The 17,088-nt window shown below is 38.6% G+C and overlaps 1 protein-coding gene across 1 annotated transcript; it reads left to right on the forward strand.

Moving 5' to 3' along the window:
- The first annotated feature begins 289 nt into the window (after window positions 1-289).
- On the forward strand, window positions 290-1,869 carry LOC149007411 (gibberellin 3-beta-dioxygenase 1-like). Its single transcript, XM_089166532.1, has 2 exons — window positions 290-859; window positions 942-1,869. The coding sequence occupies exons 1-2, from the start codon at window positions 378-380 to the stop codon at window positions 1,525-1,527; spliced, it is 1,068 nt and encodes a 355-aa protein (XP_089022658.1). The 5' UTR covers window positions 290-377; the 3' UTR covers window positions 1,528-1,869.
- Window positions 1,870-17,088: the final 15,219 nt, after the last annotated feature.

A 17,088-nucleotide genomic window follows, 5' to 3' on the forward strand; every position in this document is an offset into this window, starting at 1 on the left:
AGCTATACATTTGCACATTCACAAAAATCATGTTGATCAAATAGTTTTTTAGAATGAATCCCCAAATTTCATTCCACAACCAAACATCTAAGTTTATAAATTATTACTCCATACATTTGAAATCTATAGATTTGAAATCTCCAGACTCATGTAACCAAACAGGCCCTTACTAACTGTGGCAGCAAAGAATAAATCACCCCAGCAATTTCATTTCCACATTTCCTTCTCCTTTAAATGTCTTTAATGCTTATTACCAAAAAAAAAAAAAAAATGTCTTCTGATGCTTTCCTATTACAAATGGATTTTCTTAAAATAAACCCAAGTTGGTTCATCTATTTAAGCTGGTCACCTCAATTACCATTCTAGCTAGTAATGTCATGATGAGTTCTGTCTCAGGAGCCCATAGAGTAAGTTTTCCCAGTTCAGTTCCCTTTGCTCCCCCAGATTTCCAGTCACTGCAATCTGTCCCAGATTCATTTTTATGGCCAGGTCTTGATGAGAATTTCTCTGTGGAATTCATTGATCCATTGATATCATTACCTGTTGTGGATCTTACGGACCCTAATGCTGTAGATTTGGTGGGCCGAGCATGCCAGGAGTGGGGAGTGTTTCAAGTCCTTAACCATGGTATCCCCGTGGGCCTGGTAAAGGAAGCTGAATCCGAGGCCCGACGCCTCTTCTCGCTTCCAGCAGATCAGAAGCTCAAGGCCCTCCGTCCACCCGATGGCCTCACTGGTTATGGGCTTGCTCGTATCGCACGCTTCTTCGATAAGTTGATGTGGCACGAAGGCTTTACCATGAGGGGTTCCCCCATCGAAGACGCCTGCAAGCTTTGGCCTAACAATTACGCAAACTTCTGGTAATTACTCCGATTTTTTATGAGTCGATATGACCGATTCCGATCTGAATTTACCAATTGACTCAATTATGAATTTGTGCAGTGATGTGATGGAGAAGTATCAAGAGGAGATGAAGGAGCTAACTAAGAGGATAAAGAGGCTGATACTTGCTTCATTAGGGTTGACTACAGAAGAAGATTTTAAGTTGGCTGGGCTTGGCCCATCAGGTGAATTCACTGAAGGGAGCATGTCTGCTCTCCAATTGAACCATTACCCATCTTGTCCCAACCCAACCCGGGCCATGGGTCTAGCAGAACACACAGACACATCCATGTTCACCATTCTGTGTCAAGGTGAAATAACCGGTCTCCAGATCTTCAGAGATGGAGGCGAATGGATCACAGTGCCACCGGTGCCCGGCGCATTCGTCATCAATGTCGGCGATCTTCTTCAGATCCTCTCCAATGGCCGATTCCCAACTCTTGTCCACCGTGTGCTTGTGAACCAGGCTTACAACCGGATCTCCATTGCCTACTTCTATGGTCCAACACCCAACACTGAAATCAAACCCTTATCAAAGCTGGTTGAACCGGGTGATGTCCCTCTCTATCGCTCCCTGACATGGGGAGAGTATACCAACATCAAGGCCAAGCATCTGAGCAAGGCACTCTCGTTGATTCAGGAGTAGAGGAGAATCATGAAAGTCATTAGAGAACCTTAATTAGAAGAGAGCATAGAGAGGTTAATGGCTGTTATATAGAATCCTTCTTATGTTTATGGTTCAAATTAAACAAATAAAATTTGATAAGTGATGCTTTGGACTGGTTTTGGTATTCCAGAACCCAAAAGGGACAGATGGAAAAGACATTCTTTCTTTCCATGATCAATGTTTAATGTTCTATGTTCAATGTAAGGCAAGACTTGGAACCTTTTAAATAATAACAACTGAAGAAAAGACCAGTAGTGAGCAAGTGATGAACCCCATTTTCACCTTTACTTAAATGTCTCCTATCAAATCATGAAGACTAAATTTCTGGACCAACCTACTGTCACTTGACTTAATTTTTAGTGACAACTGAATAGCTTCAGGTTATCAAAATAAAACCAATTGGTCCCCTCCTCCCCCCACACAGGGGACCTGGCTAGCCCTAATGCCAACTCAATGAATGGAAGATGGCCACCGTGGTCCCAGTCTTCTTCTGTCGGTTAGGCATGCGTTGTCAAAACATGTTCGTGAGTTCTGGTTACTTGATCGAATCCTCTTATATATATTTGTTGAATGAAGTCTGATGCGTCCAAAATCTGCTCAACCTCTAGATCTTTGAGAAATAACTTGCAAAACAATGTTAGACGTGGCCTGACCATGTGGTTGGGAGGCTATCTCTAAAGGTTAAGTCAGTTATGGAACTGATCACAAGGCTCTGACGAATTGCAGAGCGAATTGAATATAGTAATGAATGGAAACGATTCAGATACCTTCATTACGCGTGGGTGTTTGGTTTAAATAGATTTTACCTCTCAATCCCGACCGTTCAGTTCATTCACATTCTCCCTTGATGATCGTCCAATCTTAGGGTTTTATCCTTTCTAAGAGTAGTTACCAATCTTGGCACGATCCCCACTATTGATTAATGGAAATTACCTATTATGATTCGGTTATGTATCCTGGAATCTTCGGGGTCACGTTCATATTCATAACTGTTGAGTCGTTCATCCTTATGCAACTGTTGGGTTCAAACCAAAAACGGTCTCGACCATATCATGGCTGTTACTAACCGGGATCTATAACCCGACCGTAGTTTGACCGGGATCGGTTCTTTTTATCCATATCAAAGTGTATCCGTATATCCTACCCCATCTATAGAAGGATAGAACTTTGGATCATCACCTAATCCCTTAGGTACTTTTCTTCGGTTTTTTTGAAAAGAGAGGGGGAGGGGGGGGGGGGAAGGAATCAAAGCAGTCCATAGGGCATGGGTCCCACACCGCATGTTCTGTTGAGATCAGTCCCCGTGCTCCCCTTGTGGGTAGCTGATCTCTAGTCCAACTGGGCTCAATCCTTGGCCCCCACCTGGTGACTAGGAGCCCTTGGTAGGTTTTGTCAAGAGAAAAAAAATGAAAATTTGAGTAGAAGATAGCTCCAGACAAGCCTAATCATTAGTTTCACTGTCACCCTTGAATGCCTTTTTACCTCGTGTGATTAAGTTGGCGATTCATTAGGTCTATAATTTAGGGCATAAGATCTGCCCCATGCTATCTTCGTTCTAAAGAAGATATAAAAAGGTGAATGTTTTTTTGGAAGATATAAAAAGGTGAATGATTCTCTAACAAAAGAAACCTCCATATTAATTCAACATCCTTTTGACAAAGAATGCAGAGTGGAGGTGATCTTTATGTACATGGATGCATGTTGGATATCGGTTGGAATCTAGCAAATCTGGGTCCTACGTGTTGTATTTTATTTGGATGTTTCACGTGTATTCATGTACATGAAGATTCACTGACTTTCTTTGAAGAATAAATTAAGTAATTTTCTTAATAAAAGTAAGCATAATTTAAGAATTTATATATAGAGGACAATCTCTACATATCTCTTATGCGTAGGGTTATGCATAATAAATGGTGATAGGTATTATAGATAGTTTTATCCATACTTGGCTTTTCTTTGGTAAAAGAATTCCAATAATTGTTATTCCTAGATTTTGATCAACGGATAGATGAGCCTTACAACAAAATAAAATAAAATAAAATAAATCCCACATTTATATTACAAGTGTATTTTTCTATCTTTTTAAAAAGGTAGTACTTGGTGCACAAAGCTCGAAATATTTAGTAAAATTAAAGAAGTGTTAGATGTACTTAGCCTCACCTTTTTTGCAGAGACTATTTTCCTTCTAGTATTTGAACCATATTAAGCAAATGGACACTAGATCAACAAACAATAATAGCCAAAATCTAACCTCTAAATTTATATAGGGGAGCAAATGGAGTTAATTATTTAATGGTTCAAAATGGTTTGACATTCTCTTTATCATCTGAAAATGGTTCATGGTCTGGTTTGATGGTTTAATTTGAATTAATTTAATAGTTCAATTTTAGGCTCAACAAATGTGGATTGATGATGTCGGCAGCACTAATGATGGTTCATCAATGCACCATAGACTAGAAAGGAGATTTCTTACAAAAGTTTGATTAAGCAAAGCAAAAGAGAGTCGGTAAACCAAGAAGTCAAGCATTTTAATTTGACTCCGATATATTCTTCTAGAGAGTCGGTTGGCAAAGAATGTCGGTATTCCAATTCAACACTTATTGTTGCATGGCATAATTTCCAATATATGACACAAGGAGGAACACATAATTCGGATGAAGTAAAAACTGTGTACGTACTTCTAATATAGTGGTAGTAGCTTTTTATGTGGAGGCATTAAAATTAAGGAGGTCTTATGTTCAAAAGCTTAGACCAAGAAAATTTTAGGATTATATAGTATCATTTTCATATCAGTATTCAAATGTATTAGGACAAATTCAGATAATAAAAATAATAGGGTCAGATCAATAAATTAGATAACTCCATGGGTGGAATTAATAATAGTACCTTAGAGGATGGGGCTGAAAATTTTCTTAAATTATTTTACCCAAATAAGTAGAAAGATAGGAACGTCAATGGGATGGGAATTCTTTATCTTCTTAGTTTTTGATGATTTTATTACTTATTTACTATAGATGTCTTTTTTTGCATTTATTTTAAATGAAAATATAGGAAGATAACCATATTATGTTAGCATATGAATTTATACAAATAAGAAACATATCTGAAAAGTCAACCTCATCTGAAAATTATTGGGTCAGATAGGGGAATTATTATATCTGTATCTAATTAACTTTTGGATGGATTTAGATTCTCTTATATGGATATGAATGTATACTCAAACGGATATAAATGCAAATTTCTGAACATCCATTGGTAATGATAGTTTCATGTTGAAAAGAATAAAAATAAAAATAAATAAAAATAAAAAGGGAAAATTAAAAAAAGAGCAAAAGGAGAACTTATAGTTCTAGCTGAAATATAGAGATATAGATACACTAGGCAAAAAATTATAATAAGGATGCAATCAAACACAAAAAATTAGAACTTTTAGGGTTTGGAACAAGGAACAACTTAGATTAGCAACACCTCTTCTATGAAATGACAATATGTCTTATCACTAGCTAGACTTCCTCGCCATGTTCCCACTTGCCTCTTGTATACATGGAAATTGGCCACCCACCCTTGGCGATAATGACTTGGTCGAATACAAACTAATATCAATCCATGTTGGACATCGCTTCCCTTGTTGTAGCCAATTATAGGGCATTCTTGGACCAAAATCAGGGTTTTTCAAAACCCTAAAAAGACATGACATGAGACCTAACCATGAGTACGAACATTTTGGGCCCCATGACACCATGAAACCTACTCCATGGAGCCATGGTAAAGAGAAACCGTAGCTGGAATTGAGATCTCATTCAAAGAGAAAGATATCAAATATCTGGAGTTTCTTTTTGTATCATAGGGTTGTATCCGAAGACATGGAAATGGATGTTTTTATGTCAGCAACAGAAACCCAAGTTCATGGAATTGTTGATCTTGTCGTGGTCGAAAATATTGGTGATTTCTAATGAAACAAGATCTTGTGAAAGTGTTTGGCAAGCTTTCCCACAACCTGTGAGATAGCCCACGACACCATCCCGGGGGGGGGGGAGTTAGTCATGCCCTATCCTTTACTACTGAAGGAGTGGTGGGTGGGGCCCGCCCACGACACCATCCCGGGGGGAGTTAGTCATGCCCTATCCTTTACTACAGGAGTGATGGGTGCGGCCCACAACAACATTAGAGTCCTCTAGACTACTATAAGTAAAGTTTTCATCCCATTTAAGAATCCATTTGCTATTTTGGAGGGGTTGAGAGGGGGGGGGGGGGGGGGACTCCTCTCTACTGCATACTCTCCCTCTCTTCCTCTTTTTAGGGTTTGTTTGGTTTTCTAAGAGGTGGCAAAGCTCTGCTAGGTCTGAGCCTGGCACAATCTTCTAAGTCGAAGCTTTGCTTGATTTTCTGCTTAGCCAAGCCCCTCCTTTAGTACCCTCCCCTCAGTGTCTAATTTTAAGCCATTATTCTATTTACAAGACAAATATGACAATTTCTAAAAGCCCACAATGCCGTTACGATGTCCGATTCTAATAGAGTTGGTGTCCAATTTTAAGTCGCCATTCTATTCGTAGGAAGAATGTGGCAGATCCCAAAAGCCCATGACATTGTTACTGTGCCAAATTCTAATAGAGATGGTGATGCAGCCCACCTTCAAGCCTAACATGTCAACCCCACCCAAATAAGGAGATCTGCTCATATTCAAGCCCGGTCCAATTCTAACTTGGTACAATTCTAGTTCAACTACAGTTCCAGCCCAAGAACTTGTTCAAATCTGTTTGATTGTGTTATTCTCCATAAATTGGAACTTGCACCAAAATACGCAGAAGCTTGTGTCAAGATATATGGAAGCTTACGTCAAGTAGCATTAGAATAGACTAGCTTACTTCATACTACATTGAAGCAACAATAGTTATTTGAAATACTTACTATTTATTATCTTTCCAGTTTCTAGTTAGCTCTAAGTCTTATGTTAATCCCAAACATTTAAATCCATTTGCAATCAGGAGCTGTGATTTCATAATAACTAGATACATTCTCCTCTACTCTGCTTACAAAAGGCCATCATGTTTTTGTAAATGGAAAACATAGAAGTTTTGAGTGTTCTCCACTTGAAAATCTTCTAGAGTTTTCTCTCCTTCCTTGAAAAGGAGTGTTACCTAAGTGTGCATCCCTGAAGAGTTGTACTCATCAATTTGGAAGAATTGATGCCATTTGAGTTTTCATTCAAGGCCCAGAAGTGCAGCCATTGAAGTTCTTCTCATCCCATCATTTTCTACCAAACCCTAAAAATTGCTCACCCATATTTCTCACTTTTATCTTTAGTTTAGTCTTGTTCCAGTCATTATTTGAGAAAGCTCACCACTGCAGAATAGAAATTTTGCATTGTTGTGATCAGTTTCATTGCCTGCAAGTCATTCTCCTGGTCCTATCATCCAATAGCTTTGCTTGGGCTACATAAAATGGTGTCCAATTTATGCCATTATTCTGTTGCTAAAATAGAGATCGACGTCCATTCTCAGAAGCCCATGACACCATCATGGTGTTTGATTTTTCAACATACATGCTTAGTGGATAGGGTGTTATTGTATCTGATAAAAGAGAGAAAGCTAGCCGTGCATATTTTCTTGAGCCGGGAGATATATTAAAGAGGCCGTCATCTTCTTCATTAGGTTATAGGTATCTTTATATCCTCAAGCCCTCTCTTTTACAATGTAGATAATTACAACATTCTATTATATTTCCGACGTCCCATAGTGTAGCTTGTGTTTGTGTGTGTGTGCATTGTGTAGTTAACATGTGGAAGAGGATTAAACAGAAGAGAGAACATTATGATCAACAACATTTAGTAAAAGACCACTAATTTTTTTTTTTTGATGCAAGAAAAACTTAATTAAACGAAAGTTTAGTGTCTGAAGACACTTACATATTGTACTTTATTTAATACTACAATTAACCAGCTGTGAAGCTGCAAAATGTGCATACTTTTCAAAACATAATTGAAGCACTGGGTTAGGGAAGTCTACAAATTTCACTTGTCTTGTTGTATTAGCTAAATCCATTAACCTTGGTAGTTCCTGTAAAGACCATTTCTCTGTTGTTGGCCAAGGTAATAGTTGCCTAACTTTATGATAGTTAGTCCAGATTTCATCTACAGTTATCCTCTCTGTTGTTGGGTGCATTAAACCTTCCCATGATCCAAATCTAACACTTAGCCACACCTCTGGGGTAAGCCCACTATTGCAAGCTGTAGGCCCTAACCTAGGTGACTGCATATGTTCAACACAATCTTTCTACTCATGAGTTCCGAGAAATGAGTAGTGATGGCTGGCTAATACCCTGGCTAGCAAGAAACACTTTAAAACTTCATATTGATGTGCACCATTAGATTGAAAATTATGTATTTTACAGTTAAAGAATTTGGCAACACAAATTGAACTTTTAAAAAAATGGGAACGCTTCAGATCTTTTGGTCAATTGATAAAGCCAAGTATAATGACTAAAATCATCAACAAAAGTAAGTGTAGTATATAACAACTTGAAGAGAAGATTAAGGGGCAAGATCCCAAATATCCAAATAAAGCAACTGAAGAGAAAAAATAGGCACTGCCATGATTTAATTTAAAGGGTAACTTACAGGATTTTCCCATTTAGAGAGGCGGTATATGGGGAAGACTGCCAGAGGGCTGGGTTAAGCTAAACATTGATGGTGTTGGGTTTGAGTGTCTTGTATTCTGTGGGTCCATGTAATTATGGTTTTGGTTGTATTTGTAATTGAAACAGGGTTTGGGTCAATTACTAGTACTAGGACAAAATTGTAATTACATTGGGATTATGGTTTTAGGTTTTCCTATAAATAGTCTCTGTGGGATAACCTATGGGTGTGAGAGTGGTGTGAGGTTTCCTGGAAATAGTGAAACTCTTTCTCTCTCTAGTGGACGTAGGCAGGGATTCCCCTTGTGTGCTTTGCTTGTGTTCTTCTCTGTTCGTGGTTGTGCATCCATTATCCCTAACAGATGGATCTACTTTAGCAACCCTAGTCAAGCGGGAGTGGGTTGTCTAATTCAACAATCTCATGCCAGTGTGTTGTCCTCTTTCCTTTGGTATATGGGGGTTACAATGTGCATAGAGGTTGAGTTTGTATGGCTCATGAAGGGGCTAAACGTAGCCCGTGATGTGGGGGTGGGGAAGCTTTGGATTAAGATGGACTCGTTAATGGAAGTGACGGGAATGAGGGAGTTTAAAATTCCGTGGATAGTTCTACAAGCCTAGTACGAGTTAAAACCCTTCTTGGATTGCATTGATTGGAGGATATTACATTGCTATTGTAAAGTGAATCCAATTGTAGATTTTTTTAGTGAAAACTACAGAAAAGGAACATACTTCCTCTCCTATAGGAAAATGGTCTGAAGACATAGAGGGATGCAATGGAGCTCCCAGGTTTAGGTTTAACTGGTCATGGTAGTTGGAAATTGTTTTTTTGCTTTATCATTATTAATGGATATCATGTCATCTGTAGGGGATCCAGAGTATATGGTATAAGAACATGCCATCTATAGAGGATCTCCAATCTATGGAATGACAATATGCCATCTATGAAGGCTCTGCAATATATGGTATTACAATATACCAACTATAGAGGATTTGTAATTTATGGAATGAGAATCCCATAACCACTGATAATCATTGATAAAAGAACCTATGAGCTGGGGTATAATAGGGGCAATTGCTATTGCAAGGATGAGTGTTTGGTTCTTGTTGAGTGTGGTTTTCTTATAATATAGTCTGATCTTTTTATTAAACAAAAAAAAAAAAAAAAAAAAAAAAATACAAATGAAGAATGGACTATTTTTTATAGACAAGTATGTGGTTACATCAAGCAATGAGTGGATGATAATATTTTGAACTATATTAGTAGAGAGACATACACACACTTTGTGTCCAAGGTTGAGCAATTGAATGGTCGAAAGACATGGAATAATAAATTATTTTTTATACCATACCAAGATGGAACTCCAATGACAGATCACTTGAATTTATTTCAAGGAATTATTAATCAGTTGTTAGCTTCTTGATTCTTAGCTAAAGTTTTGTGAGACTTTTAGAATCTCATAATCTAACTTAGCTCCAAATGGTGTAATCTCAATGGATTTGGTCAAAAATAGTGTTTTGAATGAAGAGATGAGAAGAAAATCACAAGGTACGTCTTTATAGTTAGATGCTTGGTTGTCGAGAAAAAGCGGAGGAGTAAGAGTTGAGACCCAAAGAATAATGGCAAGAGTAGAAGTAAGTCCAATAAATTTGCCAATATTTAGTGTCACCACTATGGTTTGAAAGGTCACACAAAAAAATATTGCTAGAAGCTGAAGAGAGAAAATAAAAAGGAAAAAGACAAAGAAAAGAAAGCTAATGACGAAAATGATGATCAAATTGTTACCACTGATGATTTTATCATTGTCTATGAAAATGATGTTGTCAATTCTGTGTGTCAGGAGAGTAGTTGGGTGACTGACAATGGTATTTCAATTCATGCTACATATTAAAAGGATTTCTTTTGATCTTACATACCAAGAAATTATGGGGTTTTAAAGATGGGCAATGATGGTTTGGTCAAGGTTATTGGCATTGGAGATTTTTGTTTGGAAACCAATATTGGTACAAAGTTGATTTTCAGAAGTGTGAAACATATTCCTAACATCTATTTGAATTAATTTCTACAGGTAAGCTTGATGTGTTAAGGCAACCTAGAGGGGGGGGGGTGAATAGCTTGCAATTAGTAGATTTGCCTAAATTTTTGGTATAATTTCAAATACAAGATAAATTGTAAATTTCAATGATATTTTAAAGTAATGCAATCAATCCACAAGACAAGTATTTTATAGTGGTTCGACTTTGCAAGTCTACTTCCATTCCTCTTTTGGCCTCAAGAGAATATTACACTAGTAATTCTCTGCAATACAATGGGTAGAGATCAAACTCTTTACAATCTATGATCAATAGGGCAAGAATACCCTTTACAATCTTTGTTCTAAGTAGGGCAAGAGCACCCTCTACCAATTCTAATCAACCTAGACTAGAATTGAACAACAATACAATTTGAAGAATTGGAAGATATTACCTAACAAGGGGTGTGACACTTTACCCCTTGTGTGAGTGTGATGCAATGATGAATGAATGATCAATGGAAGAGATGCACCACTAATGAAGTGCTAATAACCTTCAATCACTCCAAGCTTTACTCCAATGAGCTTGCTTGGCAACTTTGGAATGTCCTTCAAAATTGAGTGAAGTTGGAAGGCAAGTAATCAATGCTTGTTCACCAATTTTGAGAGTTTGAGAGGAGTGAGGTAGTAAATACTCAATAGGTGTAAAATCCAGCTTTTACCTAACCTTGACCCGACCCGGTCATTGTTGTGTTTGTAGGTTCGAAGACCCGAAGTGGTGGTAGGAGGGACTTGTGGGCCCTACTGGTTGATGACGTAATGTCGGAACTCCAGTTTATGGACATTGATGATGCTGCTCCTTCCTTGAGTACATTACCAGTGTTAGGTTAGAATCTGCGCACTGATGAAGAGTGAGACAGTTGAGATATCAAAAGGACTCCGGTGCAAAATCCGAAGGTACTCCCTAAAACTAGACCTCCTGAGTGAACTGTAGGAGAAAACCTCATGCAAATTGACCTTGTATAGCCTCCAAATCGGCACCTAAAGTTGCTGAACTATTCTGTGAAATTCTGCAGAAACTGTTTTGGTCGAAACTATTGGTTGATACTACGACCAAATGTATCGACCAACAAGTTTCCTGAACCCAGATTTAAAGATTCTTGGAATATTCTTTTCTAATTATTTATTCCTCGAGACTGGAGCCCTATTCTTTCGTTTTTAACATCTGGTGTCACATCCTCCTAGCCGGTACCCTATCTGGCATACTCGAGAGTGTGATCCACAGCCCGAAGATCAGGTATCGAGTAATCAACCTCCCACATAAACAATAACATAATCATGAACAATATTAAAAGTGCGAAAGATAAACCATAGATCCAAATAAGGAATGAATGAATCATACATAAATCAGAGTACTAGATATAATCAGAGTGTCTAATCAGATAAGTAAAGTGAGGTGAAATCCCACTCTACAACCAGCGGAAAAGTAGTTCTAAGCAAGGTAAAATCTAATCCCAATAGTAGGTACAATAGGTAACTAAATTGTTCTCAACTTTATAGACAACATCCCTATAAGTATAAATCTCATAAACAGCACAAGGATGCTTCCACTCTATGGTCGGACTAAGCATTGTACGGAGCATAACCACTCGCGGGATCTTCAGTGTAATTGTTGTAACCGCAATCACCTTCCTGGAGATAGATATGCCTCTTCTCCTTGCGTTTCTTCGTACGAGCCATCATGATATTCAGAACCTGTAGAATAGTCTAACAAACATTGTACAATAAAGGAATGAGTTTCAAAGAAACTCAGTAAGGCAGTTAAATCCATAATAACATAAATGGCGGGATTTGGGAACAAACATAAATGCAATATGGTATGAAACAAACAATGAATGTATGAATCTAACTCTACATATGCTGGTCTCTATTGGCAGACATGCTTTAAGTCATAGCACTGTACTTCTTTAGGAAGGTCTCAATCACTCAACATCAGTTGGTAACGGGTCCGGCATCCCTCGGGACATTCCATGGCTGGGGGTATAGGTCACCACTCTCTCACATAACCATTGGTCTAAGTACCGGCGCATGTCAGGGTTAAGCCTAGCCAAATGCAAGTCTTCTACTTAGTTACATCAAGTCAGATCCAGATACGTCCATTCCTCGTCCCCGACGATCCTTTCCGGTATCCTTCACACTAGAGTCCTCATAGTCCCTGACTACGGACTCATCAACCCTATTGGTTATCCACATATGGTAAACGGGAAGCTCTCACGTCCCCTCACGGGTTGGTTACCGGTCTTGAGCGCCCGTGAGCCCAAGTCTATCCATATGCAACCCTACCAATAAATGGCCCTCACAATGTGATTCCTGTCCTCTCACGGGTTGGTTACCGGTCTTGAGCGCCCATGAATCCCCATTGCTACCACGGGTCGTTCGGTCTCAATACCCCTCCGATTAGGGTCTGACATAACGGGACATCCTAGCCCAACACTACTAGACAGTCCTAGATATGTCATCCAACAGTTTAGGAAGGTGTCTAGAGGGCATCTCCGGAAACATCCCATAATATTCCCGTAGTTGTCCAAGGACAGAAGTGTCAAAAGGACACCTCTCCTTTCCAAACCATACTTAAGCATACACAAGCATCAATTCATAACATCACATATACGGTAACTTCATATATGGAAAGAAATCAATAATTACAATCAACTTGTATATAACTGGTAAGTAAATCATACATGAGTCAATTCAATATAAATAAGTAATGCTACTGATATCAAGACAGTACCACAGTAGTATAACATTATAAGAATCTAATTAAAGAAATAACTTAACAAGATTCAAATATAGAAACTAAGATATGCAATTTATGTTGTTAAAGAAGTAACCATCCTTACCTTTTATAACTTGCAAAGGAATCCTAAGAAATCAAGTAAGATCTTGACAAACTTGAGAAGAAGGTCCTAAACAAGTGTATACAACATATTAGGAAAGATCCCTAACAGAAAAGATACCAAAACATCCAACACAGACCAATTCTGGAGTTGCTGTACTCATTGGTCGAGTGGATTGGTCGACTGGTCCAGTCGACCAATGCGAAATGATAGCCTATAAAATCAGAGTTTTGAGATATAAAATCCGAATTTGGTGGTTCAAAAGGGTACTAATCAAGGGGTAAACTACATTAGTAGTATCCTAACATATAGGGGATCTCAAAACATTAATCAAATCAAGTCATCAAGATACAAATTAGGAAACAAAAAGTTCCATAATTAGATCAATCATGGTTCTTGAAGAATTCAAGATAGGGATCAAAGACAAGAACAATAGGAGAATGAATCATTGACTCAGGTAAAGGTATCATGAGAAGCATACTTAGATCCTCAAGAAAATAGACCTAAGAGCATAAATCTAAATAAGGAAACAAAACCTACCATATATGTAACTATCATGATTCATGAAGAAAACATGGTATGGTAGAAGAGAAACAACTAGAGATTGATAGATCATGGATCATGAGAAGAAAACACAGCAATTGACTACTAACATGATCAATATAGTAGATCTAAGGAGATCAGAATTCAAATCAAAAGATAAACAAAGACTAGATCATGGTTTGATCATGATTCCTTCAAAAGCTTGCAATGCTCATGGTTAAGATCATTGCATTAGCCATTAATCCTTAGGAAAATCATGAGAGACAAGTCCAGAGATGTTTGCAACAGAGAATGCAGCATCTCCTCTATTGTCTCAACTCAAAAAGGAAAGAAAAACAGAGATGGAGGAGAAGAAGAGAGTGTAGACATACCTTTGATGCAAAAGGAAAAGTTTTGACGAAGATCCGTCAAGAAAAACACCAAGGATGCAAGGGAGATGACTTGCAGAGGTCTTTGGTTCGTTCCAAAGAGTTTGGAGGCAGCAAATACGAAGTAGACTCGAGATTGGACTTAAATAGAGCAAGCAAGACCTAATTGCCAAAGACAGCACCCATTGGTCGAGTGGATTGGTCGACTGGTCCAGTTGACCAATCAGTCGACCAATGCAGACAGCAATTCCAAAACAGGGAATTGAAGACCCAGATCAAATCCAATCCTAAAGGGGTTTTGCACACATATCAAGTGACTTACCTAATAGGTAGAAATGCCTTCAAACCATGATAGAGAGCACTCCCAGTCCATCAACTAATCCGATCTTCATCAAGATTCAGTTTCCATAAATAGAACCTCATCATCAACTCTCATGGATTCAAAGCCAGACACCAAGTCCACCACTGGGATGGCCCAAAGCTGACTTCTTACTTTACTTCGGGTCACTGGACCTACAAATAATAAGGTTTCCAGGTCAAGGTTAGGGCTGGGTTTTACATCTGGGAACGTGGGAGAGCCTCCCAAGAACTCCTCCTTGGTAGTGGTGAAGCATCTTCTTCATCGATAATTGCCAACCACTCCTTCCTACTTTCTTGTTCCACTTTAAAGGTATGACTCTCTCTCTCCTAATCACTTTCTCACTCATCTTTTCTCTATTTTACTGTTGGGACCATGGCCAAGGTGCTGCAACCTTGCATACACCTTGCCATGAACCTTCTAAACCCCATACAATGATGTTTTCACTGATATGACTATGATTGATTCACCTCATGATCATTAACTACACATTTCCATGATTTATTGCTTACCAACTTGCTTTATTTACCAAAACTGAGATGAAGCTCATGAGTAACCTAATCTATACCTTGCATATGTGTTCCATGTTACTTCTAAACGATTCCCTACCTAATCCCCCATGTTTTCCCCTAATTTGCATTGAGATGTAGCCAATGCCATGACCTACAACTCTCAACCTTAATATGTCGATTTGGGGATTTCCAAATGACCATTGGATTATGAAAGTTTCTTGATAATTAGTGTCCCCATGTTGTGCTTAGACTATCCTCCAAGTTTCGTGTCAATCCGAGACCCGGAAGACCAAATCTGGGCAAGAATCCAAAAAGCCAGCTTGCTGTCCTTGAATTGATTTGGTCGATACTATCGACCAAATGTATCGACCAATAGAGTTCTTTGTCAAGCAACTTTTGCCTAGTTCTGATTCGTTTGATCTCCAATTATTCTGAACTCTTCTCTAACCTTTCATATATGCTTGTTTAGGACTTTAAGGCTATTTGGGCCACTTGCTTGTGATCTTGGACCATTCTCTTCTCCAATTCAAAGTAAGGATAGTTATCGATATAATTACCTAAGATATGGAATTTTGACTTGGTATCCCTAACTTAGTAAATGTAGTTTCTATTTCATATTCTTATCATGTTAGACTTGCTACATATGTCTTTCAACAGTAGCTTTGTGTTTACATTATATTATTTCAATGTCTTATCATGTTTATCAATTTCAATATATGATGACTTATGTCAATGTCATGAATTGAATGTTTATTATGATGTTGTATCTTGTGAATTGATATGATGAACTTGAGCATGTGATTGCTTAAGTATAACTTGGGATTGAGGGGTACCCTACTGGTGCTTCTGTCCTTGGACATCGGAGGGAATAGTATGGGATGTTCTCCGAAGGTGTCCATCGATGCTTCCCGGGTTATTGAATGACATACATAGGACTTGTCTAGATGTATGGCTAGGATGTCCCTATCATATCAGACCCGATTCGGAAGGGCATTGAGACCGAACAACCCGTGGTAGTAGTGTGGATTGTGGGCGCTCAAGACCGGTACCCACTCCGTGAGAGGACATAAATTGCATTATGGTTACCTGAAAGGGGCCATGTATTGGTAGGGTTGCAAATGGCTAGACTTGGGCTCACAGGCACTCAAGACTAGTGAAATGATCCGTGAGAGGGACGTGAGAGCTTCCCGTTTACCATTTGTGGATGACCAATAGGGTTTATGAGTCCGGTGAGTAATATTCGTGACTCTAGTGTGAAGGATACCGGAAAGGATCCCGAGAGGGGAGGAATGGACGTATCTGGAACTGACATGATATGATTAAGTAGATGACTTGCATTGAGCTAGGCTATACCTTGACATGCGCCAATACTTAGACCAAACAGTAATGTGAGAGAGTGGTGACCGAAACCCCCAACCATGGATTTGTCCGAGAGGGATGCAGGACCCAATTTCCCTCGGTGATGAGTGACTGAGACTACCTAAAGAAGTATGGTGCTATGACTTAAAGCATGTCTACCATAGATTACCAACATACTTAGAATAAAATCATATTGCATTATATGCTTCATATCATCTGCATCATGTTATGATTATCTTGTGGTTTATGTGTGATGGAATAACTTCCTTGCTGAGTTCTTTTGAACTCATTCCTTTTCTGTTGCAATATTTTGTTAGGCTATTCTTCAGGTGATTACTCTGATGGCACCCTCCCTGAGGTGGACCCGGATACCTCATACTACTATCTGGAGGCTAGCTACATTGAAGACTTCGGTGACCATACCGAAGAAGATCACCCGGAGTACCAGGGTTAGCCCTGGAGTTGTATGTGAGCAATCATGTTGGATCTCCATGGTCCTCACCTTTGAAGAGGACATATCCATTTTGGAGGAGACTTATGAGTAGTTACCCCTTCTTTTTGTGACAGTTAAACTTAGAAGAATTGTAATAACTTTAACTTATCTTAATAACTTGAGACTTGTACTTAACTAGATTTTGACCTCACTTCCGTATGGTGAAGGAGTGGATTCCGCCCACTGCCTTCTTAAATTATTTGATTTGATATTTATTTCCGCACTCTGATTATCCATGACATCTTATTCCTGAATTCTATTTTATTGATTGTAGCTTAATATTGATTGTTCATGATTGTGTTATTGTCGATGTGGCTGATGTGGTCTCTGAACTATGGATCTTCGGGGCTGTGGATCACATCCCAGGT

The sequence above is a fragment of the Hakea prostrata genome, chromosome 8 (genome assembly GCF_041222555.1).
Source record: "Hakea prostrata isolate BN-2017 chromosome 8, UWA_Hpros_2, whole genome shotgun sequence".
Lineage (NCBI taxonomy): Eukaryota > Viridiplantae > Streptophyta > Magnoliopsida > Proteales > Proteaceae > Hakea > Hakea prostrata.

Coding starts and splice junctions, on each gene's coding strand:
- LOC149007411 (XM_089166532.1), top strand. CDS start 378: ATGATGAGTTCTGTCTCAGGAGCCCATAGAGTAAGTTTTCCCAGTTCA. Junction 860..941: donor AACAATTACGCAAACTTCTG/GTAATTACTCCG, acceptor GAATTTGTGCAG/TGATGTGATGGAGAAGTATC.